At 37.2% G+C, this 26,303-nt stretch overlaps 2 protein-coding genes across 3 annotated transcripts in view; one reads left to right on the top strand and one right to left on the bottom strand.

Annotated features, from left to right (window-relative positions):
• The window catches only part of fndc5 (fibronectin type III domain containing 5), a 33,063-nt gene extending 17,260 nt beyond the window's left edge, over nucleotides 1-15,803 (top strand). Inside the window, exons 3-6 of one of the 2 annotated variants that reach the window (XR_002754510.1) lie at nucleotides 3,612-3,804; nucleotides 11,170-11,259; nucleotides 11,359-11,558; nucleotides 12,588-15,803. Coding sequence is in view for 1 of the 2 variants with exons in the window: in XM_023353142.1 (XP_023208910.1) it covers nucleotides 3,612-3,804; nucleotides 11,170-11,259; nucleotides 11,359-11,492; nucleotides 12,588-12,644 (474 nt within the window). In the remaining variant the exon portion in view is untranslated. The remainder of the gene's footprint in view (nucleotides 1-3,611; nucleotides 3,805-11,169; nucleotides 11,260-11,358; nucleotides 11,559-12,587) is intronic. The other variant, XM_023353142.1, reaches the window with a different exon arrangement.
• Nucleotides 13,676-22,525, bottom strand: s100pbp (S100P binding protein). Its single transcript, XM_023353141.1, has 6 exons — nucleotides 22,461-22,525; nucleotides 19,621-20,597; nucleotides 19,400-19,533; nucleotides 19,226-19,326; nucleotides 18,137-18,233; nucleotides 13,676-17,890 (listed from the first exon to the last, which is right to left on the bottom strand). The coding sequence occupies exons 2-6, from the start codon at nucleotides 20,593-20,595 to the stop codon at nucleotides 17,761-17,763; spliced, it is 1,437 nt and encodes a 478-aa protein (XP_023208909.1). The 5' UTR covers nucleotides 20,596-20,597; nucleotides 22,461-22,525; the 3' UTR covers nucleotides 13,676-17,760.
• Nucleotides 22,526-26,303: the final 3,778 nt, after the last annotated feature.

Genomic DNA, 26,303 nt, shown 5'->3' with positions numbered 1-26,303 from the left:
AAGACGCCAAGGTGTATTAATAGTCTAAACAGGCAAATAATTTAACTTCATTCACCTCATTTTACATCCACACATACAGCTCCACAGCCAGGGGATGTACAGCAGAGCCTCTGTCTGTAAAACAACAGTTAGGACAATAATGTTTATTATACATGCACTTACAGTGTTTCAATAACGCATTTGCTTGTTTTTGTAAGGAACAGTTTGGGAATTTGAGGACTTACATGATCAATTATTCATAGAATTAGAAATGAAAAGGTTCTGTAGCATTGTTCTCTTGCTCTATTAAATATGAGACTGGAGCCACATGGTTGTTTGGGTGAATGTTTGTGCTGGCAGTCTGCAGAGATCTACAGTGCTTTCTAAAAACCTTTGCACACAAGTGTTAATGTATTTTATTGGGATTTTGTGTAGCAAACCAACACACAGTAAAGTGTTTTGAGAAGTTGAGTGAAAATAAAATACGAATTTCTGAGCAGTGTGGTGTACATTTATCTTAAACTCCCATTACTATTTTCTAGAGCTACATTTGGACTCTACTAGCTTTGCAGAGCTAGAGAGGGCAATAATTGCAAAACAGCTCAATCTTAGACAGACTGACTATATTGACTTACAGTCACGGCCAAAAGTATTGAGAATGACACAAATATTATATTTTCACATGATCTGCTGCCCTCTGGTTTTCATGTGTGTATGTCAGATGTTGTCATCACATACAGAAATACAATTGCAATCATATTATGAGTAACAAAAGCTTTTAATGACAGTTAGAATGAGTTAATGCAGCAAGTCAATATTTGCAGTGTTGACCCCTCTTCTTCAGGACCTCTGCAATTCTCCCTGGCATGCTCTCAATCAATTTCTGGACCAAATCCTGACTGATAGCAGTCCATTCTTGCACAATCAATGCTTGCATTTTGTCAGAATTCCTAGGTTTTCGTTTGTCCACCCGTCTCTTGATGATTGACCACAAGTTTTTAATGGGATTAAGATCAGGGGAGTTTCTAGGCCATGGACCCAAAATCTCTATGTTTTGTTCCCTGAGCCAGTTAGATATCACCTTTGCTTTATGGCAAGGTGCTCCATCATGCTGGAAAAGGCATTGTTCATCACCAAACTGCTCTTGGACGGTTGGGAGAAGTTGCTCTCGAAGGACATTCTGGTACCATTCTTTATTCATGGCTGTGTTTTTAGGTAATACTGTGAGAGAGCCGACTCCCTTGGCTGAGAAGCAACCCCACACATGAATGGTTTCAGGATGCTTTACAGTTGGCATGAGACAAGACTGGTGGTAGCGCTCACCTTGTCTTCTCTGAACAAGCTGTTTTCCAGATGTCCCAAACAATCGGAAAGGGGATTCATCAGAGAAAATGGCTTTACCCCAGTCCTCAGCAGTCCACTCCCTGTACCTTTTGCAGAATATCAGTCTGTCCCTGATGTTTTTCCTGGAGAGAAGTGGCTTCTTTGCTGCCCTCCTTGAGACCAGGCCTTGCTCCAAGAGTCTCCGCCTCACAGTGCGTGCAGATGCACTCACACCTGCCTGCTGCCATTCCTGAGCAAGCTCTGCACTGCTGGTAGCCCGATCCCGCAGCTGAAACACTTTTAAGAGATGGTCCTGGCGCTTGCTGGTCTTTCTTGGGTGCCCTGGAGCCTTTTTGGCAACAATGGAACCTCTCTCCTTGAAGTTCTTGATGATGCGATAGATTGTTGACTGAGGTGCAATCTTTCTAGCTGCGATTCTCTTTCCTGTTAGGCCATTTTTGTGCAGTGCAATGATGACTGCACATGTTTCTTTCGAGGTAACCATGGTTCACAGAAGAGAAACAATGATGCCAAGCACCAGCCTCTTTTTAAAGTGTCCAGTGGTGTCATTCTTACTTAATCATGACAGATTGATCTCCAGCCCTGTCCTCATCACCACCCACACCTGTGTTAATGGAGCAATCACTGAAACAATGTTAGCTGGTCCTTTTAAGGCAGGGCTGCAATGAAGTTGAAATGTGTTTTGGGGGATAAAGTTCATTTTCTAGGCAAATATTGACTTTGCAATTAATTGCTGTTACGCTGATCACTCTTTATAACATTCTGGAGTATATGCAAATTGCCGTTATAAAAACTGAAGCAGTAGACTTTGTAAATATTAACATTTGAATCATTCTCAAAACATTTGGCCATGACTGTATATTGCTTTATAAAATAACCCTGCTTTAAATTTTGGCACAACTTCCTCCCTGACCCATCTGCTTCCCTGGTCTCCATGTTGCTGTTTGTTCACAAATGCTCTCTAAGAAACCTCTAAACCTTGACAGTAACCCTGCAATTATACTGAGGTTAAATCCCATGGGTGGACTCTGTTCCGAAGTTTTGCTTTTTAACATAACTTTCCAACTATGTGTAACGATGCTATCTCCTGCTTCCGTGATTGACAACTGAGTTCAGTTCACAGTATGTATTCAGGGTTAAGACAAGAGTGCTAGTGAGCATTTATCACATTTCACAGTATCTTAAGATACTTAAGAAATGAGGTGGAACTCATTTTCTCCTAAAGGGATTTATTTTTGATAGGCGAGTGCTTCCACATGCTGGAGATTGGGTTAAACACAGTCTATACTCCTTTTTCTTCTAAACAAACAGTGTTACTGATAATCATTCAGCCTTTTTCAGGGGCTAAAATAAATGACCCTCTGCATCATATCAGATTTAAACTTCTGGTAAGTAAATGGTTACGGATTACAAATTAGAAACTGTAAGAAACTGATCAGTCTAAGGCAAACTCAGTTTCATTTTGGGCCATATCAAAAATTTTAATGTTTTTAAAAGGTCGGTTGCACCAGAATGTATTGATAAAACCCATTAAACTGGTAAAATATGAATAAATAGCTGTCCCTCCAGGATTTTGATCATTTTTCAATCAAAATCACAGATTTTGTGGTTCTGAATTAGAAATATTTGCAAGGAATTTTTACAATATTTGTGCTAATGTATGATGTTAAATGTGATTTTTTTTATTACTCTGGTTATAACTTGATATGAAGGAAGGCTGAGGCAGCAATCACTTAAACCCACTATTTGTTTTTACCAATGGGTTTGACAGGTGTGGGCGAAGAGATTGATAGAATTAGCAACAGTCATAATATTAAAAGTTGTTTTTTTCATTATTACTGACTAAATGTTTTGAAATTAAAGGCTAGACTTATTTTTTTGAATGGTGAGATTATGCTACTGCATTTAAAGTTGAATATGTTTTAAGGCTATGTACACCCCACACATGTCAACAAAGTTGGCTACGTCTGAATACTAGAGAGATCAAACCATCAAGGAGCTTTCATTCATGCTGTCTGGAAAACTCGATGGTGCCACTTTGATCAGTTGCAGAGATCCTTTTGCTTCCAGTTTATCCATTTTGCAAATGAGACAACTCTGTGTTTGCCAAGATTCAAAGATAGAAGGATGTGTAATCCAATAAAAATTTCACAAAAGCCCTCCTGGTATTCAGTGGTGACAGCGGCATGCCCTGGCTTTCCCTCTACCTTTAAAAGGCAAATTTTTTGTGTGTGCTTTCAAGTCTTTGTTTCATCAGTCAACCCCCATGTTGTTTTCTGCTTCAACAGAAGAAAGACGTGCGCATGCTGCGGTTCATCCAGGAAGTCAACACCACCACGCGCACCTGTGCATTATGGGACTTGGAGGAGGAGACAGACTACATTGTGCACGTCCAGTCCGTCAGCATGTCCGGGACGAGCCCGCTGAGCGAACCGCTGCGCTTCCGAACCCCGAAGGAGGCCGAGACACAGGCCTCTAAGAGTAAATAGCCACATGCAAATACACTCACTTGTTTAGTCATTTACAGCTAGAAGGATGGAGGAAAGCTCTTCTGCTCATTTTTTAGGGCATAAGTACAAAGGGGACTTGGCCTTTTGACAACACAGTGACAGATTTAGCCTAAAAATCCAAAAGAAATCAATAGACACACAAAGCATGAAATGAAATTTCACAACAGACTGCTCCATCTCTCCCCTACTGACTACAGCTACGGAGCAAAACGCCCGACAGGGGAAGCATACTTCACTGTTTATTGATGTTTTTCCGCAAGAGCCACTCTGTATGCACCCTGCACAGCACCACTGTAAACCAAAATGAGGAAAGGCATTTATCAGACAGACGAAGGAGGTAGTAAGGAAGCTGTAAGGGGTGGAGAATCGATGTGCTTTTGGCTGAGCCATTGCTCCATCTATTCCCCCTCTCATTTACACTCTTCTCTCATGTGAGCTGCCGCGATGCTCCGCACTGTTTGGAGCCAGAGGGAGTCTGAACTTCTGCTGAGGCTGTAAGTGGGCTGCCAGAAAACATGTAGAACATAAAAACAATCAGTGATAAACACTGAAGAGATGTGCCGGCGACCACCAAGACCTAATTAATACTGAATACGTTGTCTGAGTGTTATTTATGCAGCAGGGAAGAGTTTAGTGAGATCAATCACCGCGCAAAACACAAGCAAACACTTTTTAATTGGATCTTTTTACAATTTTATGTAATTACATGTTGTTGCTTTTGTCACTCCAAACACTAAATAGTTCACATAAATGAACAGAAATTTTGTTGTTTTTTTAGCACACACATAAAAACAATTTTAACACGGATGGTAATTAATTTTTAAATGGCGCAACTGTAAAAGTGATTTATTTAGATCTGTTAACTTTTAATGAACATATAACCCTCCATGGGAATCGAAGAAGCATATTTAAAACATCAGAACATATTATTCATAATATGTCTTAAAATTTCACATATAAAGACGTCATACAAAAAGAAACTAAATGTGACTTTGTCAAAGTCATTGAGCACTTGGGTTGACGTGATACTTAAATCTGAAACTGAATTCCAGTACCATGAAAAGGGCCGGCCCAAGGCATAAGCAAACTAAGCAGCGGCTTAGGGCCCCAGGGCCACTAAGGGGCCACAGTGGAGCTGATGTTATTTATTTATTTTTTTTAGTAATAATTTCTATGTCATTATAATATCAAAAACACACAGTTTCACTTTGAAGTGATTTGTATTTACAATAATATATGTTTTATTATGTATGTAGAAATTATTATTTTATTGATAAAAAGAAAAAAATTATTTGCTCTTGGGAGCCCCTGGTGGCCGCGGTAGGTACCGCTGGTAACATGAGCTGCCGTGCAGAGCGCATCCAAACGTCCAAAGCTCCGGTCAGAAGATAAGTAAGCAAAACAATGTCTCAAAAAAGGACTTATCCTTCAGGGAGGGAGAAAAGAAAGAGGAAGAATAGAAAAAAAGCCAAGATAAAGTTTGTTTTAATGTGCCTTGGTAATGTCATGTAATGTAAAAAAGTTGTAAAGCTGCTGCTAATAGAAAATTATCTTGATAGCGACCTGGAACTGTTCAGTTCAACAGCCAAACATTTATGCTAGGGTCTTTGTGTTTGTGTGAAACTGAGTTTTAATTTAAATGAGTTGATTCTCATGGTTGGCGGCTCTGTATATTTCTGAGGTATTTTTGGCTTCAAAACGCCGTGTTTTATAACGTTTGATAACAATAATAAAAACTTCTCAATGTTTGACATTGTCTAGCTGAACATTATCATTTTGTGGCTAAAACAAACATTATTTTTACATCAACTAAGTTATGTGAAACTTCTATTAAAATCATTTGAAGGCTCAGAATCAGTCCAGTACCAATCCACATTCTCAAGGGAGACAGACTCACCTGGTATAAATTATGTTTTTAGCTATTGAAGTTACGCTTAAGAGAAATTTACTTAATCAAAGAATGTCGGCTGCACCGATGGCAGTTTTCTGGCCGATCCCTGGTCACCGATTTTTATAAAGCCTGACCAGCCGATTTTGATTTTGGCTGATATGAATTTTTTTTGTCTGAAATGTCTCTAAATATAGCAAGGAAGTCGCTGAGTTGCCAACAGTGGGGTGAATATTGTTAACTGCAAACGTTCAGACCTGACCTGGTGGGTCAGTCTGTCAGTCAAACCTCTCACTGTAGAGCCGACGAGGACAGAGGCTGATTTTTAAACCTTTGCTGATGACGATAAGATTAGGAGATAAGATCAGCTTCACATGTAAGTATCAGCCAATCACAATCCCCCAAAATTAAGGGAATCGGCACAAATCAACTGGTCAATAAATCAGTTGGCCAATAAATGTATCCTATATTATACATGTATATAATATAAACAGCACTGCCAGAGATGCAATAAGTTTATAGCAGGTGTGTGAATGATTTAGTCCACATTGTTAGCAGATCTATAGGGCCCCAAAATCAAATTTCTCTTAGGGCCCCATGGAGTCTTGGGCCGGCCCTGACCATGAATAATGCTCAATGATCTATAATATTTCAATACTGTTGAAACATATTTAGGAGGAACTATACTCTTCTAATGAAGATTTAAAAAAATCATAATCGATAATGGTAAAACATTACTGGCAAAATAAATTAGTAACTAACTCAGAAGCCTTGCAAAAGCAACATTATTAAATTACATATCTAAACATAATAAAAAAAGTCAATATAATCTTTAAAAAGTTATAAAAAGATATGTTTGAAGTACTTTAAAAGATTATAAGAGAAGCAAATAAAGCACATATAAAGTAAAGAGCAAAGCCCTGTGGAACACCATCTTTAGTGGTAATATAGAGAAATAATGTGGATAGGAAACTGTTTAGCCCACCAGAGTCAAACTTGGTGACTTTTTGTCATAAATTAAATGACTTCCTTATATGTACTCATCCATCGGTCAAACGTTTGAACTATTAGCAAATACTGTTGCAGTACAATACAATTACAGTGAAAGAAAACAAAGAAATATGCACTTGTCTAAAAATATTGAAAACCTGCTTTCAGGATTAAGTTAAATTTTCGCCAAACTAGACTGTCTCTTCAGGTTATCGCTGCTAAAACAAATGAAGTGTTTCGATGCGCACACCGAGCCCCTGTTCACTGGGAAATGAAAAAGATTTCCTCTTCCGCACCTTTTCCTATCATCAAAGATTGAACATCCTCAGAGACCACCTCTTCACGGTTTGGCACAGTACCAGTCGTCCTCTTTTTCATCCGCAGTGCTTTTTCAAGGATGTCTGTTTAATTAACTCGACTGGGTTAGAACAGAGGAACATTTTGCTGTGGCAGATGAGCAGCTTTTCTCTGAGTAAACATCTTGTAATTCAATTCACAGGAAATTCTTGCTACAGTAGCATTCAAAGCGACGCTTGTTTTACAAATGACTGAGACGCAGATCAAACTCAACTCGGTTCCAACACAAATGTGAGTAGGAGAAGAAATGTTTAAATGCAAAAACTCAAAATAAAAAGCAGTTAAAGGACTGTTTAGGTTTGTAGATTTATAGTAAATATAAGAAGTCCACACTCCCTTGTTAGGATGACAGAAATTTGGAGGGAAAAAATTAAACTATGATAAATTCTTTCAAAACATTTTCTACCCTTTGATGTCATTTTCCCACTCTGGCTTCGCAAAGGTTCTCAAATCTATCGGATTTTGAACACGTCTCTTGTCAGCAACCTTCATAAGATTTAGTCCTGAACTTTGACCTGGCTATTCAAAACCTCTCATGTATCCGCTCTTTTGTTAATTCTGGCACGTTTGGTAATTGTGTCCAAGAGTTTAAGTTTGGTGTGATGAGACAGTAACACATTGTTCCACAAGGTTTAAAAGACTTAGGTCGGATCTGGAGGTTTTTTCGTGGGGAAGAACAGACTTCAGTCCTCCTTAGGCCAGACTTAAGTAGGACACATGGGACACTTGGTGCATGGTGAACACAACCAGTACCAACCAGAACCTGTGTAGCTTTTGATCTCTTGGCAGCCTCCACAAATAATTTCAGCCTCACCTTTTCACCAGAATATAGAGAAATATCCCGTTTTGGTAAAGCCATAGTTGTGTGACATTCTCTCTAATTATTTATTGTGCCATGTCTGTATACTACTGTGGATTTTTAATGCTCCTCTCCTCACTAATAACACATATTAAATATTTTATAATTATATATTATGTAAATATTTGTTTTTAATTGAAAAATACTTAATATACGACATTAAAATTAGGAAAAGTCAGATTTTTTTTTAAATCACAAAAACCTGGAAAGGTACACGTTTTATAATAAAAACTGTTGCACTAACATGTCTCAGAATAATCTTATTTTGTTTCTTTTACATTTACAACACCTCCTTTTGCAACATTTTTATAGATCACTCAGAGATATGTTTAATACTGGAACAGATTTAAGAAGATGAAAAGCAATAGTGCTGTAAATCTGACATGAAAAGAGGAGTTTGTTAGCAGACAGTGGTGCAGTCTGCAGAATGGGAGCAGATCTCACTGCAGCTGTTGTCTAGACATGCTGGGTGAACATCCTGAGGAATAAAAAGAGGTTTTCACGGTTCTCTTTCAGCTGCTCAGCCTTACTGTTCTCCCATGTCACACTGCTCTGAGAATAAGGAGCAAAGGATGAGCCTGAAATGCCAGATTACTCCCCTTTTTTTCACCATGGGATTGAGATACACAAGATCAAAAGGACAAAAAACTGGGTTGAAAAGAAGCCAACATAACATGTACTCAATGCAAAACGATGTGGCAATGAGTTAAGAGAAAGGCAGGAATATTGCTCAAATCAGATGCCACATGTGGATAATGTACAGACTGCAAACAAGGCTGATTGGTCTCCTTGGATTTAATAAATGTGAAGCTTCTCTCTGTTGTACTGCGTTAAGAAAATACAAAACATGATGGATAGAGCTTTTCCTTTGTCACAAAGGACTTCCATCACTTTATAACGGCTCGAAGACTTTGCCTTCATAAATGTCTTCAGATGTTTGCCACTTAAACGTCTCTCAGCTCATCTGCATTAGAGACGAATTAGCAAAATTGCCAAGACACAAAACAAGAGAAATCACTCGGGGATTTAAGCTTAAATTCTGCTGTACAAACAATTTCTTTTTATCATGAAAACAAGAAGGTAAGAATTTACCAATTGTATCTTGAGCAAAACTAAAACAGGTTAAAAATAACTTCAAACAGTGATTTGAAGTTCAAAGTTGAATTTTAACTTTGTTTTTTTACATTTTATCATTTTGCAACCCTCAAACATCTGTGCATTTTATTAAGATTTGAATTGAAAGATCGCTATATCTCTTCCTTCCTGCCTTGCACATCTAGAAACCTGAAGGCTAGATTTGTTGAATACATAACTAACTAATCCACGCAAAGATTCTCCAAAGCTTTCACATAAATGCAGAGTCAGGAAAGTCAAAGTGATTATAAGTTTTCTTGTGAGTATTTTTGCTTCACTTTCAAGTATTAACCGGTTTCATTTTCTTCTACAAGTAGGATTACCATAAGGGGGAAAAACATCTGCTGTGACCTTCAAACAAATAATTGTTTCCAAAAATGTTAGCCATTTCTTTAAAAGGATATTGATTGCCATTCAAGACTGATATATAAAAATATGTATTAAAAAAAAGCCCCAACAGCAAACAGGCTTCTGTCAGGTGTTCCAGGCGACCAGTCAGTCCAGTTTGGTCAGCTAGCTGAAAGCATCAGGGGCCCCGGGCTGTTGTGAGACCAATCGATTGGTAGAACTGCTTGTTGCTAAAAGCCACTGGAGCATGGGGATCCTGCACACGGGGCGCACCAAATGTCACCTGCTGCTGTTGGATGGAACAGGATGGAAAGCTCTGTGTGTCGCAGTAAACTTCAGGTCACACAACAGTGCATGGAAAAAGGCTTTTGTCACTGAATTTGTGTGTAAATCAGTAGAAAATCCTCACTGTTTTAAGCATGTGCTATATTCCGCTGCCATTAAAGAAGATAACAGAAGACGATTTACTAAACGCCAGAAACATTTTTGGAAAAAGTCAACTACAAAATCTTTATAAAAGAATCTGTAATTTGCTCACATATTTTGCAAAAATGTTCAAAAAGCCTTCTTGAGTACAAATACAGGTCTTGAACAGGAGCTGTCTGGAAAAAGTCTGTCAGTGAAACCCCAATTGGACTAAATGACAGTCGAGCAGTTCAGTGTCGACGGCGGCTCTACAGCAGCGTGCTGTGACACTTTTTGAAGCTTCAGAGAGAGAAAACTCTTGGAAAAATCCCTGCAGAGAACAGGAGCTTGAAGACAAGAAATACCACTCTGAATAGTTTATGAGAAGCTGGCAGGCTCAATGAGAGTGACTAAAGCTTCTCTATACTAATAGGCTAAAGAACATGAATCTTAAGAGTTTTGCTAATCTATATCACTCCTCTGTATATTTTAGAATAATGTGAACTGAAATATTGGTTTTCATTGATGTTCTGAAGTTTTAAATGTGACAAAATACCGGAAATACGATTAAAACATCCAACTTAAAATGTTATCAGATCTGTACTTAATCGTAACCTTTTGTTTCAGCATTTGAAATAATGATACTACAGTCATGGTTTTCAAGAAAAAAAACAAACATGAAATGACAAAGTTGCCATGAATTTAAGAAAAAATTAAATGAAAAGAATTTCGTCTTTGTTTTGCAATATTTGTAGAAAATTTCAAAACTTTTCCTGACGTCCAGTTTTTCCCAACAAAGAACAGTGGTCAACATAAAGCAAGGCATTCACACGCTCTTGATTACACAGACAAAACCTGTCTGTTTTTACACTCACATTATTTCACTTTTCTACTTCAAGAATCTTAACATTTTTTCTCACATCATTCTAAATTATATAGAGTGAAATTTATTGTGACCAACATCTGTAATATCACAATTATCTATATTATTAAACAAATTCATCAACACCCATGATTATTCTGAACTCTCCCTCTCATTACTAATTTAATAAGTCTTGACTTATTAAAGTACATGATAGGCAGACCCTGAGGATAACAATGGTGGTGCCTCAAGATGTATAGAAAATTCATTATAGTGAAGGGAATATTAATGAATATGTCAAAAATAAAAGAAGACTTAGAGTTACTTTTTTTCTAGACCCAAATAAGATGACCTTGGCTGTTTTAATGAATAGAGTACCTAAAGAAAATCTTCTAAGTTATTAAAATGATTAATGAGAAATTCCCGTTTGTTACTGCAGGAAATCAATTTTAGTTTGTATAGCCAGTGACCTTCTCCCTCTTGACCTTTCCAGACGAAGTGACCATGGAGGAGGTGGGTCAGGCGACTCAGCTGAGGGCTGGAGAGCTCATCATCATTGTGGTCGTACTCATCATGTGGGCAGGTGAGAACAGGCTTATTTAACAACCCAAATCAACCATCACTGCTTCCTAAAAAAAAAAAAAACGGAACAACGGGCGCTCTACTTGTTTTCTCCCTTCAGGTGTGATTGCCCTCTTCTGTCGTCAATATGACATAATCAAAGACAACGAACCCAACAACAACAAGGACAAAGCCAAAAACTCCTCAGAGTGCAGCACTCCTGAACACCCGACGGGGGGGCTGCTGCGCAGTAAGGTATAACCCACCCCTCTGCTCCCTCTCCTCTCCCTGGGTGCCTCCCCTCTCAGCGACGCTGGCCAGGTGAATGGTCCCGGCCACTTCTCGACTTATTTTCCACCGACACGTCATTAGTTTTCATTCGGTATCATCCGAGCATCAGCGCATCGCTGCTCAAACATGGTGGCATTTTGTGCATGACCGCAGCATTCTGCTTCAACAGGACTCGAGTCATGATTTCTAGTACTGTAACAAAGTGTTGAGTCATACATCATTTCCAAAGAGTCAGACTTTCTTGAAATATTTTTTGTGCATAAGCAACCAAAAAAAAAAACAGAAATATCCTCAGATTGTTTGGGGAACTGCTGATGAATATGACTTTAAAATTTTAACATTGATCAACTGTGCTTAAATACATTTGAGTAAGAAATAACTTTCATGATCAAACTCTTTGGAGAAAAATCCGTCTGGAGCAATTCCTTCCTCTCCGTCAAACAATATTAATTTTAAATTCAATAAAGTAAGGAGAATCCAAAACCCCAGTGGTCTGATAAACTAATCAGAAGAAGGCCATATTGTGCTACACAGCCAATAGTAAGGATGGTTTCTACATTATTATTACATTGGTGAGAGTACAGAGACACCAAGAAGGTAAATGATCTATCCTGGAAGATGAAACTAACTAGAACTGTTCTCACATAACGGCTTCAAAAATATATCCCAATTCCACAAAATTGCATTCCCAAGAGACATTAAACAATACTTCAAGTTAAATCATTTTTAAAATCTACATAATATATGAATTAACCAAAATAGGATCATTCATACAAGAGACACTTTTTAAGCAGAGAATGGCATAAAACTAAAAATCTCAGGTATTTTGGCCACTAAAACCAGTTGTGAGAAAGTCTGGCTTCTTGAAAGCAAAACATGCAGATTTTAGCTGCGATATTAAACCTTAGCACTGTCCTGCTTGGAACATTGCAGAGCCCCATATCACACTCATCTGTGCAGAAAACTACTGATCCAAGCAAATTCTCAGAGGCATTCTCATGCTCATTAAAGTTTATTTTTTTATCGAGTCTTTACGTGTCTTTTTTTCCCCTCCAACAGTTCCCCAAGAACAACAACAACAACAGGTTGCCATCTGTCAACATCATTGAGGTGTGACTGCCGTTAAGTCTTTTCTTTACTCAGAAGACTTCATGCAAACAACGAGCCCCTTTTAGGTCTATCAGCTGTCAGGATGACGCTGGGACAGAGGGACTCTAGGCGTCCAGGCGCCGCTTTCTCTTCAACACCGGTTCTGGTGTGGAGGTGAAGCTGCAGGGACTCCAGAGGACGTGGCAGAATGAGGCTGAGTTCGGCCTCATTTTCTAGGAGAGCAGAAAGACTGCAGGAAGAGTTCAGCAGCAGGTCTGTGCTCAGTGACAGTACATTGGGTTCACGGTTATTAGTGGTGTGGAGAGACTGCAGACGAACCAACTCCAGGGACCAAGGCTGATCAAACAGAGCCAGAAACCGTTACCGGAAGAATTTGTACTCAACTTTTCTGGGTGGTACTTTAAACTTCTTTTAACGCTTATTTCCTCATGGGCTTACCCAGTATGTTTGATGTTTTGGTATCTGTTTGGGCTTTTTCAGTAAATCTCCAAGTGCAGAGACTCTTTGCTGTTCTGGTACATTTGTATTCCCCCCTCAGGGAATCCAGACTTCAGCCGGGTAACAAAAGAGCCATTTCCAGTACAGGCTGCAATGTCACCAGAGCAGCTTTAGAGGGATCAGTCGGCTAAAATCACTCACTGTTATTAACTCATATATATGGCATAGTTCTCCAAGTCTGGCCTGTAATTTCTCTCGTCTTTTTTATTATAGACTTCTAAAATGTAACATTCCTCTCCCTCAACGAGCCCTTTAGTACCTCCTGGTGTCTTTCTTTTTGAGCGTGATGGATTTCACGTCATTTTTGTGAACAGCAGAACTCCCCTAATGGAGTTCATTCATCTAATTAATTAACTATAAATGGGGCTGGACTCTACGGACGTCTGAGGAGAATAGATCCCTTCAATCAGCAATAACAGCCCCTCAGAGGAAACGAAGGAAGTCAGGACTTGAACTCTGGATCCTCTGACACAGGAAAACTGTCAGCATGTCATAGATGAACAAACTGGACGTTCAAGTATGCTGGAATAAACCTTGGGTATCATTTTTAAGTGATCCTCAAAAAACCCTTTTCAGCTCTGTTGAAAAAAATAAATAAATAAAAATATTTCTCTTGGCAAGCATGGAAAAAAATATTTTTTAAATCGGGCCCAACTGGGGGACCGTGAGACTTCTTTACAGCATCCTGAACAGATGTCGAGACAGAAGGGCTTCTTTCAAGACTTTTTGAATTATTATTAAGAACATGCGTTTAAAGTCCATGGTAATGAGAATAGCTATTGTGGTAAGCGCATACATGATGTATTTGAGGGCTGATTTACACTCAGTAGTACTGCCTTAACAATAATTGTATCCCATAACTTATAAGATGTTTGGCTTTGTATCTCACTTTTGTGGCATTATATTTACCCTTCACCCAGTATTTAAATGTTTGTGCAAAGTGAAGGGAAACGTAACATGTGGTTTGGAGGAGTTGGCAAGTATCTGATATGTAAATATATTTTAAATGTCTTATTTAGTACAGTCAGTCTAGAGAGGCTTTGTGGAATAAGGCTGATGTAAATGTCTCAATTTGTAGGGAAGCTAGGAGTTCACATTTTTGTCAAAACTGTTCAGTTTTATGGAAAGCATTTTTCAAAAAGACAAAACAAAGACTTCAACTACTCTTATGAATTTTTATTATGTCATTATGCCTTTTATGTTCAAAAGGAGGAGTTGGTAGGAGCGAGTACTGAAAAAGAAAACGCTGTGGCTTGTATAAATCAGAAAATGGGCTGTAAATAGTCCAAAACATGCCAAACACTGATGCCCCTTCAGTCTTGAGCACAAAGAAAAAGGAGGAAGTAAATGGAGATCAGTGAAGGTTACAGTTGAGTGGAGTGGACAGAACGATGACTAATTTAATGGAGGCTTTTATCACCGTTATCTGGCTCTCACTCTTGCATCTTTGGCACAGCTCTTAGAAAAAAATTAGAAAAAGTTCAAGACCGTGCTCCTCCAGTGAGCAGAGGCCGATGTCAGAGTGTGATTTTAAAGTCAGGCTCGTTGGGACTTTCCATCTAATTAAACTCATTTAGCGTTAGTCAAACTCCTCGGTGCTCTGCAGCCACATCAGCACTTCACAGCAAACTTAACACGACTCAAAGCTCATTTACACAATAACAGACACTCGGATGCTTACTTTGACTTATTTACCAGCATTATTTATTATTATCACCAATATACCACGACTACTTACAGAAAGTCTCAACTTTTTTAAAGGAGCACATTTCCTATAAATGCGGTCAACATCAGTGTACATCTTAACCTTTTGTGTAAATATTAAAATTCTATTTACTGAATTTGATGGATGTCGTAAGAAATGCTTTTTTGAAATTGTCCAACTTTGCGTAAAGTTACAAGGTGGAAGGTTTTTGCAGACGAATCTTTGTTACACCATCCTGTTTTAAGACAAACTTCCTTAAATATAGAAAAATAAAATCAATTTAATTTCCCCTGTCAATCCTGATGAATCATCATGACTAATTCAAAACAACAATTTTCCTCTTTCTTCATGTTGAGATGCATTTTCCCAGACTCGAGACTAAAATGATTCACTTTTACGCCAGTGGACAAGCTATATTGAAGAGGAAATGACAAAAGATGGAAAGAAGGAAAAGTGAATTGATAGTGGGGGAAATGGGTTGATGGATGAACGGTTCTACTGGACTTCTAATGCTGGTTGTAAGTCTTAATTTACAAATATTTTTCAATTTTATTTTTCTTGTTGAACCTGGAATATTCCTCAAATAAAATTCCAGCATGAAATTTACATGAGGTCAATTTGTAAAGTCGAACCACAAATGTTCCCTATGCAGTGTCCAGAAACAGGAAATTAATAGAAATGGGAAAACATTTCCCATTTCTATTAATGGACTGGTGGGTGAAAGCAACTTTTAAAGGAGATGGGGAACGGTCTGAAAATACAGACTTTTCTACACTCTGGAAAATTCAGACTTGCATTTCTAGAATTTTCAGTAATTTTATCCTAAATTTAAGGCACAAATACAAAAGTTCATGATGAGCGTATGGCAAGTATTTCTTCAGCAAGGAAGATTTAATTTTAAAACAAGCAAAAAAAGACAAAAAAGTGAAAAGACAGATCATGGAGAAATGCATGAATAGACAGACAAGACTATATATTAAATCTTTAAATGACACGATAAAGTTTCCAGACTGTGGAGGAAACTTTCTGAAATGAATCATGGAAACATACCAAGAGACATCCCAACTCAGAGAGTCAATGGGTTGGTAAAAAGAATTCTGTCATTAAAGTTATGAGTCCCGTTTGGGGCTTTTCTTTCCCCAATGATAACTTTTCACCATTGTTAGCATGCCTGTTTGAAACGTACTATATTAGACAATGCTTGTGAACTGACACTACTAAATTTGGATGCCAGCTTTGACCCACTGATCTTACTAACCTGGCAATTTAAGGCAAAAAAAACCAACACATTTCTAGTTGAATCGAACTAAACTACTTTACCGCTTTACTGATTTTTTTTTTCATTTGATGTAATTGTGGACCGCCCCATAAATAACTCAAAAGATCCTCCATTTTTAAGCAGATTGTGAATATGTCAAGAATTTATAGCGCACACATTTCTGTTCCTTAACCACTCCACAAATGGTAACGACTGTAAGAAAACAACATTCCAACCGAGCACTTTGGGGGTCAAACCACAGGTTTAGTTTCAGTGTGGCATTCGATAAGTGTACTGAACTGCATTTAAAATGTGTTTGGTAATGGTAGAAGACTGTGATGAAAAACGTTGTCAAAAATGACAGTGGATTTTGTCCCATTGGTTGTGTTTGTTTTTTTAAACAGGAATGAGAATCAAAAGCATGTTTTAGAAAAAAAAATGAACTGCTTTATTAGTGTTTTCATATTTATGATCATTGTACAGCGGTTATGAGGGCTAGCATGGTTGAACTATTATGCACAATCTTTACACTTCAGTTATGAAGACAATGGTGTATGCTTACTTGTAAATGCTTAAATGAAATAAAATTCTAATATTTTCCAATCAAAAAAAGTTTTTAATGGGCTCTTAATTTGGTGCACACAATCTTTCTGGGTAAGAAAGTCAAGACTGTGACTCACTTTCTTTTTTTTTAAAGGTAAACAGGTTTACAAAACTTTGATTAAAACGAAAGATTTCCTCTGAACTAGGAGAGTAATTAAATCTTTAAGAAAATCATCCAATATCAGAACCCCCAGCAACCTGATTTCTGGCTCATCAAGTTACAGAAAAGTCAGCAACTTGTAATAGAAAAGGTAAGTAAACTTCTGAAATCAATTTCTCAACATTAGAACCAGACTGAGCTTCAAAATAACACAATTCTTAGTATTAAGTATATTTTCCCCCTGTTTTTGGATACCCTAAACACAGCTATGCAACTGTATGGCATGCCAGATCAACAACAACTCTTCTGCTGCAGTGATCCTGCTCATAAACAGGGAAGGAAATACACTGCTGTATTGTAAATAGCTGCACAAGTCTCGACTTAAACAGCATAGATTATTCAGTGCAGGACACCCATACTGATAAGATTCACACGTCAAATCTGTCAGCATTCACCTGCAGAGCGCTCAGATACTATTGTAGGAGGAGAATTCAGAATGAAGCTGACAATCACACAAAGGCAGAGCTGCTACATGAACTCAACAGGCCAAACATCATTACTGGTCTCCCTGCCAAACAAAACCACAGCCCCCTGATTAATCCTTTAAATCTATAGCAACAGATGAAGAGTATTAAACTATGGTTGTTTCATTTCTAGTAAAAAAGAAAATATATATATATACACAACACATATATGTAGGTCCACCTATTTCCTGGAAACACACGAGATAAATCTTTACCATGAATAACATCCAAATCTCTTACAACATGCGTTAATATAAGAAAGTACATGCAAAATATTAAGAAAAACAAAGGCAACATTTAAAGCCAACACACAAGATTACATGCAACAAAATCAAGAAAGAAAACAGTGCCAACATTGATATAGTCTAATAAAATACAATACAGATTTATAAAACGTAGAGCAAATACAGCGTGGTTATTCTTTAAGTAAACATTCAAGGATAGGGGCTTCTTTCGAAAATTTTGGGGACTTTGGAGAAGCGCTTGTGGTGAGTATTATTCTGTGCCTGCCATTCACTCAAGGTCATGGTTGGTGTTTCGTTCCCAAAGCGTTTCTGGTAATTTCTGAAAAACAGCAGCATCTTAAATTGTCTATTACTGAGAAAATGTACGTAAAGTCACTGCAATATCGTATCTAGGCGGAAGTTTTTATAGGCAACTCAACAGGTTTTTAAAAGTGACGGTGGACAACATAGAAACTACAGGTCTATCTATTTGGGTTCTTGTCCATCTTCTAAGTTTTCTTAGTAATGCGGCACAACCTCAAACCACAGATCAATCCGGTGTATTTTAAGCAAAAGATGTGCATACCTGCATGTGAGGTCCGAGGGGTGCTGCCACTGAGAGCCATTAGAGCCCGTCTGACCGGCAACATGCGTCATCAAGTCCAGAAGTTCAGTCATGGGTCCTTCAGAACAAAAAGGGTTTTTGCAGATCATGAATTATAGTGCTGTTATGTGTGTTGTTTGACAGACTAAAATGTTTCAGATTGTCAACCAATTTCTATTTCATAGACAACCTGAGAAAATACAAAATAGTGCCTAAATTATGAATTTTATTCATTAACTGAAAAACATGATCAAACTACCTGTGGAAAAAAATGCCTCTGCTCTACTTGTTAAAATGTGGATTAACTGAATAACCAAACTTTTTGGGAAGCTCAGTACATTTCCACTAGCCCATAAACAGATTGGGAAAAAGTTATACTAATCTATCAGCCGGGAGGGGACTTCAGAACCATTTCCATGGGTTTAATTTTACACAAATGGAGAAAGCATAAAACAGTGTTAAATTTAAAAAATAAAATAAAAAAACAAGTGCCTGACCAACCAAACTGACTTCAAGAATCAATTACCTATGTCAAATTATTGTTGCGGTTAGTACTTGTATAAATTTCTTTCCTACTGCTGGTTCCATGAAAATAATTTGTCAGTACTTTTTAATCATAATTTGTATTATTATTGCAATAAGTACCATGTTAGCTCCATATTGTCCTTGTTAATCTCATTTTCTTCCACCAGTGGGAACAACACAGATAAATGAATAGCTCCATAAAACTGGTAAATGTGAAAATGGTCCTGCGGAGGAAACACCATAACATGTAAGAATATTGGCTCAGGTTACAGTAAGTGCAAACTGAGATCTTTTAATACCTTATGGAATGAAATTTAAGACCATCACAGCACATTGACAGAAACATTCAAATGATCACAACAACTGATGTGCTCTGTTCCTGAAAACATTTGATATTTTACTGTAGATAAACATTTATCCTGACTTGAACATTGCTAAAGCAGTAAGAGCTCTAGTAAAGCAGAAAGCAGATGTCTTTTTCACCAATGCAGACAACTAGGAGGTCTGAAACAGAATTTCTTCCCTTCTCTGGGAATAGTTTCTTACCTTGAGCTCTACCTGGATTTTCAGTCATGTGGCTTTTGACAGAAAATATGTACTGATTTTTATGATGTTCCCATTCCATAGTGTTGTCAAGGATTTTGGGTCTAAAAAACAGAAATACATGCACATGAAAGAAGTCACAGCTCCGCCTAGAGGTCAGTTTAGATACTGAACTACCTGTGACCCCTGCCACGCTTGACAGTTTTATCCCTCTTTTTGTCTGCAGAGCTTGTTTTCTGTTCTGGTTGGGTAGAGGATGCTGGTTTGCAGGTCCCCTCACTCTGACCTGGAACCACCACTTTTGATTTCACCTTAATGGAGAGCAAAGATCATTAGAGTGAATACTACAGAATGAAAGGAACTGATCTTTATATACTAGAACAGCTGAGGCAACTTACCTGCACCTGTAAAGGCAATGTGGTTTCATATAAAGTGTCCACAGTGTAGTCTCCAGAGTTGTAGGTCTGGGATATGTTTACAGGCATCTTAAGAGCTTCTGACAGCCCACTCTTCTGCTCTACTTCAGCAGATGGCTGGCATACAGAGGACTCAAATATTGGCTGTCCAATATTAAAAACTTCATCTTCTCCCTCTAAAAAGCTTCCATCACACTTAACAGGTCCCAGCAGTGGTCCACTCACAGTCTCGCTACTGTCCTTAATTAAAAAAGAAAAATGCGGACCACATGTTGAAGCTTGCTCGTGCCCCAGCTGCTCTGGTGGATGTTCTGTCTTGCATTCTTCTGAATGCAAGATAGAGGAAACGTATCCTCTGTCATCCTCCACAAGTCCAGCGTCAGGTTTTTCCTCCTTAATCGTTGGTTCTACCATCTCCAGTTTTGGTGGATTGAGGCATAAGATGTCATCAACGTCATTGTCAAACACAGGTGAGATGTTTTTGACGATCTTCTCAGTCTTCTCTACCTCCTCTTTGGAGCACCCACACTGAACATGCTCCAAATCCAGCCGAGAGCTCACCGTTTCTTTAGTTTCTCTCCCAGCTGGAGTCTCTTCTTTAAGCACAGGGTACGGTGCTGCAAAGGGGGATAGTGAATTGTTCCTTGTAAGAGGGCTAGAGTAGTCCATAAAGCAGCCAAGGTCTGGGGACAGAGCATTGGAACTACACTGCTTTTTACATGGACTGTTGTAGTCATTGATCGTGCCACTATCCCCCAGTTTCCTTTTTTTCCCAGAGTCATTAACTATTTTAATTTTTAAGTTGACAAAAGGATTAGAAGGCTCCATTGGGGAACGAGGACCTTTATGTTGGTCACACATGACCATCCGGGAACAGACAGAAAGAGGCTTCAGGTGGTTCGTATTTGGTGGATTTTGGCGACTGAATATTGTGTTTGCATTTGATTCATTGTCCATGTCTGTTAAGAAAAGGAAAATACATTAAATGTCTAGTTTTCTTCAACATCATACAAAAAAAAACTGTATCAAAGATGCACAGAGTGTCAAATCAAATTCATGCCAGCCTATATTAGCACAGAAGGACACAACGTACCCTCTCTCTCCCAAGGCCAACAATACAGCTCAATTATTCTGACTTATGCCATTTGGTCCTGCAGTGAGTCAACACAACCACTTTCTCTATTAACTGAAATCTGTTTACAGCCTTTGTATTTCCTACCAAATAAAACATTTCCCTCACATTACCGGAGTACCTCAAAAGAGATATTTGTTAAACTTACTTATTTGGGAGGAATCAACCTAAAAACAGAAAAAAAATTACACTGCATTCCTCCTGATTTTTAAATTCCCCTACCAGGTGAAGCACCAAATACAATAAAAAAAAAAAGTTTGGCTTATTTTGGATGTCTGTAAGATAAATATTGAGCAGGCCTTTCATTTATCCATTTAATCTGTCTGCAATAAAAGGGCATATAGCTCTTAGCATTTAGTTGTGTTTGGGTTTTTTTAAATAAGATTAAGGAAACTCTTTCCATTAACATGAAAATATCAGGAGAGGCTATACACTGATTTGCAAAGGAACTTTATTTACTATAGTTGTATCCAAATTGCTTTACTGATAAATGCTTTGTTATTAAAGTATTTTGTTTTTCCCACTTCATGATGACTTGTGGGATAAAAAGGCTCCCCAACATAAAAAAGTTCTTCTTATTTCAAATAAAACAGAACTAATATTTAAATTTGACATTAAGAGACTTTGTTCATGGTCACAGAATTAACTGGACTCATTTCTTCAGCTATATTCATGAAATATACACAGGAAATAGTACTGTAGCAGCATGATGATACCTACAGAGCCATTAGCTGATCTCTCAGATACCTTGGGTAGTGTTTGTAATGAAGCTTCTTTAATTTTCTATAATTCATAACACATAGCCTAATGCAATTTACATATCCATATTCATATTCAAATAGACATTTAAAAGAAAATGTTGCAAATTGTAAGGTTAACAAAACTTTTAAAAAGGACCATTAACGCTTGGGGATCTATTAAAAAATTTTTTTAAAAAAAGACTGAAATATTATAAGAACGTTTTGCATTTTGGAAACAAAGAATGTAGAAATCAAATTATACAAAACTACAGCGAAGGCTGTAAGATTCCTTTTTTTTTGCTAATCCCTACACAAACTATTAATAAACAGAATTTGCAAGATTTTTCTAAAAGAAATAGTTAAATAAAGGAAAAAAATGAGTAAAGTATAAAAAATATTGAAATTTAGACGCTTAAAAGTAGCAGGTAAATTTAGTATCTGAGCGGATTTGAAACAAAACACCACGAACTGCTATAAGTTCTACAAACAACAGATATTTTCACTGAAGGTATATTAAAATTAAGACAAGCGCAGTTTTATTGAAGACAACAAAGGTTTTTTTAGGCTCCCACCTTAAGGTGAAAAGTTCCCTCCATAAAACAAGATCGTTTCTTCGCTAATAATAGCTGAAATCGTGAAACAATTCAGGCGGAAAAGCAAACAAAACTTTATTTTCAAAATCTGTACATGTGCAAAGCCCATTCCATTTTATCTCACGCAGATAAAGGAAACTGTAACTAAATGCTATTCATCCCCTGTGCCAAAAATCCCTCTTGGCGGTTATTTTTGAACTAGCATCAGTTTCTAGCATAGCTTCAGCTACAGAAGCTAACTTACGCTGTCGTCTTTTTAAAAAAAAATTCAAAAGACTCAGCTGGAAAATTACGATTGAGCTGAACTGGAAAAGACAAACATTGAAGTGTAACACCTCTGGTATGAAATGAACCTACCTTTTTTTATTGTTATTTTTGGAAAACCAACCAGACAAAAGTGCGAGCTACTGCTCAGCTCTGCCCGCTCCTGTTAGCTTTCTGACACTGACACGAGCACAGGTGTTCAGATGAAAATGATCACGCGAAGGTTAAAGGTTACAGGTTACACCATTTTGTTTTGTTTTGTTGTTTGTTTTTTTTTCTTTTTCTTATTTATACAGTCTACATTTATTATCGTTATGCTTCTCATTATAATTATTTTTTGCTGTTTAAAGTTAAATTATAAAAAAAAAACTCTTGCCAAAGCCACTAAGACAGACAGAATATAAAAAAGGAAATCAGAAGTATACACATATTTACACAGTAGGCTATTTGGTAGCGGCCTTTAAACTGTATGATTTGTTTGAAATGTTTTACGTATCCACAAGCTTCTCCTAATAGTTTGCTGTAATTCATGCCAATTCCTGCTAGAACTGGTGTAACTGGACAAATTCTCAGTGTTTTGCAAATGTATTTTTAAAAAAATCACATTTGCATAATTGTTCACAGCTTTTGCCCAACACTTTGTTGATCACTAACAAAGTATTGTTAAGTCCCGCTGATCACCAACATAACATTTAGTTTTGGGTTAATTCTTGCATGGCAGTTAGATTACAGCCCATCTTACAGTCAGAGATCTCCAAGTGAGACATCAAAAGTCAGAGATGAACTTTCATTAAGGCTTTCCTGAAAGCTTTATTAAAGCTATCAGGAAAAAGATTCAATACAAACTGCAAAGCTGAGTGAAAGCAAAATCTAATCAAAGCTTATGATAAACACTTCTATTTCCTGTAAATGCCCTCCTATCTGATCTCTAACTACTGCAGAAGTTATGTAAACATTATCACATTTTGGCGTGGTTCTGCTGTCGTGCAATTTTTACCCTGTCTGAGATAGAAGACACCTACAATACACAGTTTTACATCCTCTTTCTACATAATAAAATATGTGTTCATAACAAGACCCTCCCTCCATGATCAATTCAAATTAAACATTGAGTGGCCAAACTACTATAAATTTCATGTCCCTATTGTTACTTTTCACTAGTCTATATTCAGCATGCACACCAACTCTGAAACCTACCCCCACAAACATCCAGACTGTAAAAAAAAAAAAAAAAAAAAAAAAAAAAAGAAGAAAAGAAATCACATGACTCCTGCACCTCTTACGGTAACTGAGCTCAATTCCAAGAATCATAACCATCTTCCAGTGAATACTGTATATGTTGCTATGGGAATAGTTGGTAAACAAAGTTTTCACAGGAGGGACTTCACTTTGTTCCCCATCATAATGACCTATAGTAACTCCTGTGTTTGGGTATTTTCCATTCTCTGCTTAAGAACAAGTGAAAAGCCTTTCCATCATCCTAGATGGTTTTCTGCTTCAGGTTTCTGATTGGTTCAAACTGATCACACCACACATAGCTTTTTAATAGCGTCAGCAAACTCAAGTGTCAACAGCATTTTACAGTAGAATCAATCTATACTAGAAACCTAGTCAGCATCCACTATTATAATTTGTGATTCTGAATTGGAGCAGTTGGTTTATTTAGGTACTGGTTATGCATTGCTATATGCCAAACAAGTACAACCACACAAATAGTTGCACTCTGGGTGTCATGTTACAAGGTGATGTGATGTATTAAAGAAAAAACAAAAACTATTTCCTTTTAGTTTTAGCGTTCTCTCATCACCCTGCTCCTTCATCCTCACTGGTCGAATACAATCATCCGACATTTAAACCCCGCCCAAACATCCACAGGCCTGACATCAAGACACCTTTTTTGTTTCAAGCTGATATTTATTGACTTTTTTAAAGGAAGTTACACACAGATAGAGAAACAAGCAAGCATGATTATGTGAGGCACGAAGAGCAAACCGAGCAAGTGATCACAATAGAATAAAATTACATAGATTTAAAACTGCAAATGCTACTGCATGATTTGTGCAGGATTATATAAGGCACAAAGAGCAAACCAAGCAAGTAATCACAATAGAATAAAACTGCATAGATTTAAAAACAGAAATGCTACTGTGAAGTTTAAGGTTATACAATACACTTGTATTTATAATAATTTATACTATATACTTCACATTAATGCTGATATTTTATTATAGCTATATCAGTATCATATTAATAGATCAATATCAGTATTGACTTTATAATATATGCTGATCAGGCATAACATTATGACCAGATCAAGGTATATAGATAGTATTATTCTAGCTTCCACAGCGATATGTCTTACTCCTGAGCATGTGTGTGTGTGAGACGGTTGCGGGGGTAGAATGGGTTTAATGAGGTCTAGGTTGAAATGTTTTGCTAATGGGTCTCAGAGTGCACGCTCTGGTGCAGCAAAGAGGCTTCCACAGCCTCAATAAAGAAGTCGCACAAGTTCTTTCTCAAATATAGACCACATAAAAACACAGAATAAAATTTTGCTGAACAGATCAGAGCCTCAAATATGTTGAAAGTAATAAATTATGTAACCATCCCCCTCAACAGTCCCAAACACAATCAAGCTGTTACAGGAAATAAGACTGATACAATATATGGATGGAAATTCCTTTAAATGGCTTTTCTCCGTCTCTGATTCTTATCTAGACGCCAGGTGTTGGATCAGGTTTCATTTTCACCGTTAGGTAACGCCCTCCACACTGGCTGCCCTTGCTTTTCCTAAACAATGGAAATAGAGCTTTGTTCAGAGTCTTCAGATGAGGTAAAAAAACAAATAGTTTTTTGAGTCAACATAAAAAAAGACATACCTGCAGATTTTGTAGCACAGAAAAACAAGACCTGCCAGCACAGGTATAACTATGACTGGGACTCCAACTGCAATCCAAATCTTTGAATGTCCACCTATTAACAGACAGCATTATAGGGTTAACCACCATAAAAAAAAAACATTTATTTTTAGCCCGATACACTGCTTGAAGAAATGCTATTTTCTGATCATAAGCTTACTCTGCAGCATAAAAAAATTACATTCTTTATAAAAAAAATAAATTAGTTCTGACAGATTAATCAAACCTTACCCCTAACATGAGTAAAAATTAAGTAATACGGTGTGATACATTTTCAGCCACCAAATAACAAACTCACAACTAAACTGTTGATCTTTTTTCTTGGCTTGGTAAGTTTTACAGGTCTAGCTAAATTAAAAATATATATTTTCTATTCATTGATCAATATACATAGATTAGTACCTTCTTTTCCATGGTTGAAGTCTTTGTCAGAGCAGGTTACTGTAAAAACAAAGGATCCACTTCATTAAAATTACTGAATGAATAAAAATCATTTTATTTTTGATAAATGGGGGAAAGTATTAACAGAGTGAGGAATACCCTGGCAGATGGTTCTGTATTCATCTTTTGCTCCAGTATTCTGAGGGAAACACATAACAGAGATAAATATTATCAGCACACACTTTTAATTTAGACATTATCTGAATGTAAACTAAAGTTCTTGAACGAAAGCATGCTGCATTGTCTTCCAATTTGAGTAAAGCTTACCTTTGAAACAGTGCTAACAATGCCCTCGAGACATTTTGAGGTATGTAGAGAGTAGATGCTGCCACTCAGCACTGGAGGAATTTGTCCCGAGTTGTCAGCAATTGTGAAGTTCTAAAATCAAAAAGTATAAAAAAATATATATGCATGTTTATATATTCTATATATATATATATATATATATATATATATACACAATATTATCAAATGATAATATTGAACATGTTAGTTAATCAATGAAATTTTTTTCATTGATTTTTTAGTAAACAACAACAGTAATAACAGCAGAGGGGAGAACAGGTAATTTGAGCAG

This window comes from Xiphophorus maculatus, chromosome 19 (genome assembly GCF_002775205.1).
Source record: "Xiphophorus maculatus strain JP 163 A chromosome 19, X_maculatus-5.0-male, whole genome shotgun sequence".
NCBI classification, from domain to species: domain Eukaryota; kingdom Metazoa; phylum Chordata; class Actinopteri; order Cyprinodontiformes; family Poeciliidae; genus Xiphophorus; species Xiphophorus maculatus.
The sequence above is the reverse complement of the archived record's forward strand: the minus strand, read 5'-3'. Positions and strand labels throughout refer to the sequence as shown.

What these genes read in the sequence shown, in the direction of transcription:
- s100pbp (XM_023353141.1), bottom strand. Translation starts at nt 20,595, where the DNA reads ATGGACAATGAATCAAATGCAAACACAATATTCAGTCGCCAAAATCCA. An exon ending in CATTGCCTTTACAGGTGCAG is followed by an intron (nt 19,534 to 19,620) that starts GTAAGTTGCCTC and finishes CTCTCCATTAAG; the next exon opens with GTGAAATCAAAAGTGGTGGT. An exon ending in CCCTCGGACCTCACATGCAG is followed by an intron (nt 17,891 to 18,136) that starts GTATGCACATCT and finishes GCTGTTTTTCAG; the next exon opens with AAATTACCAGAAACGCTTTG.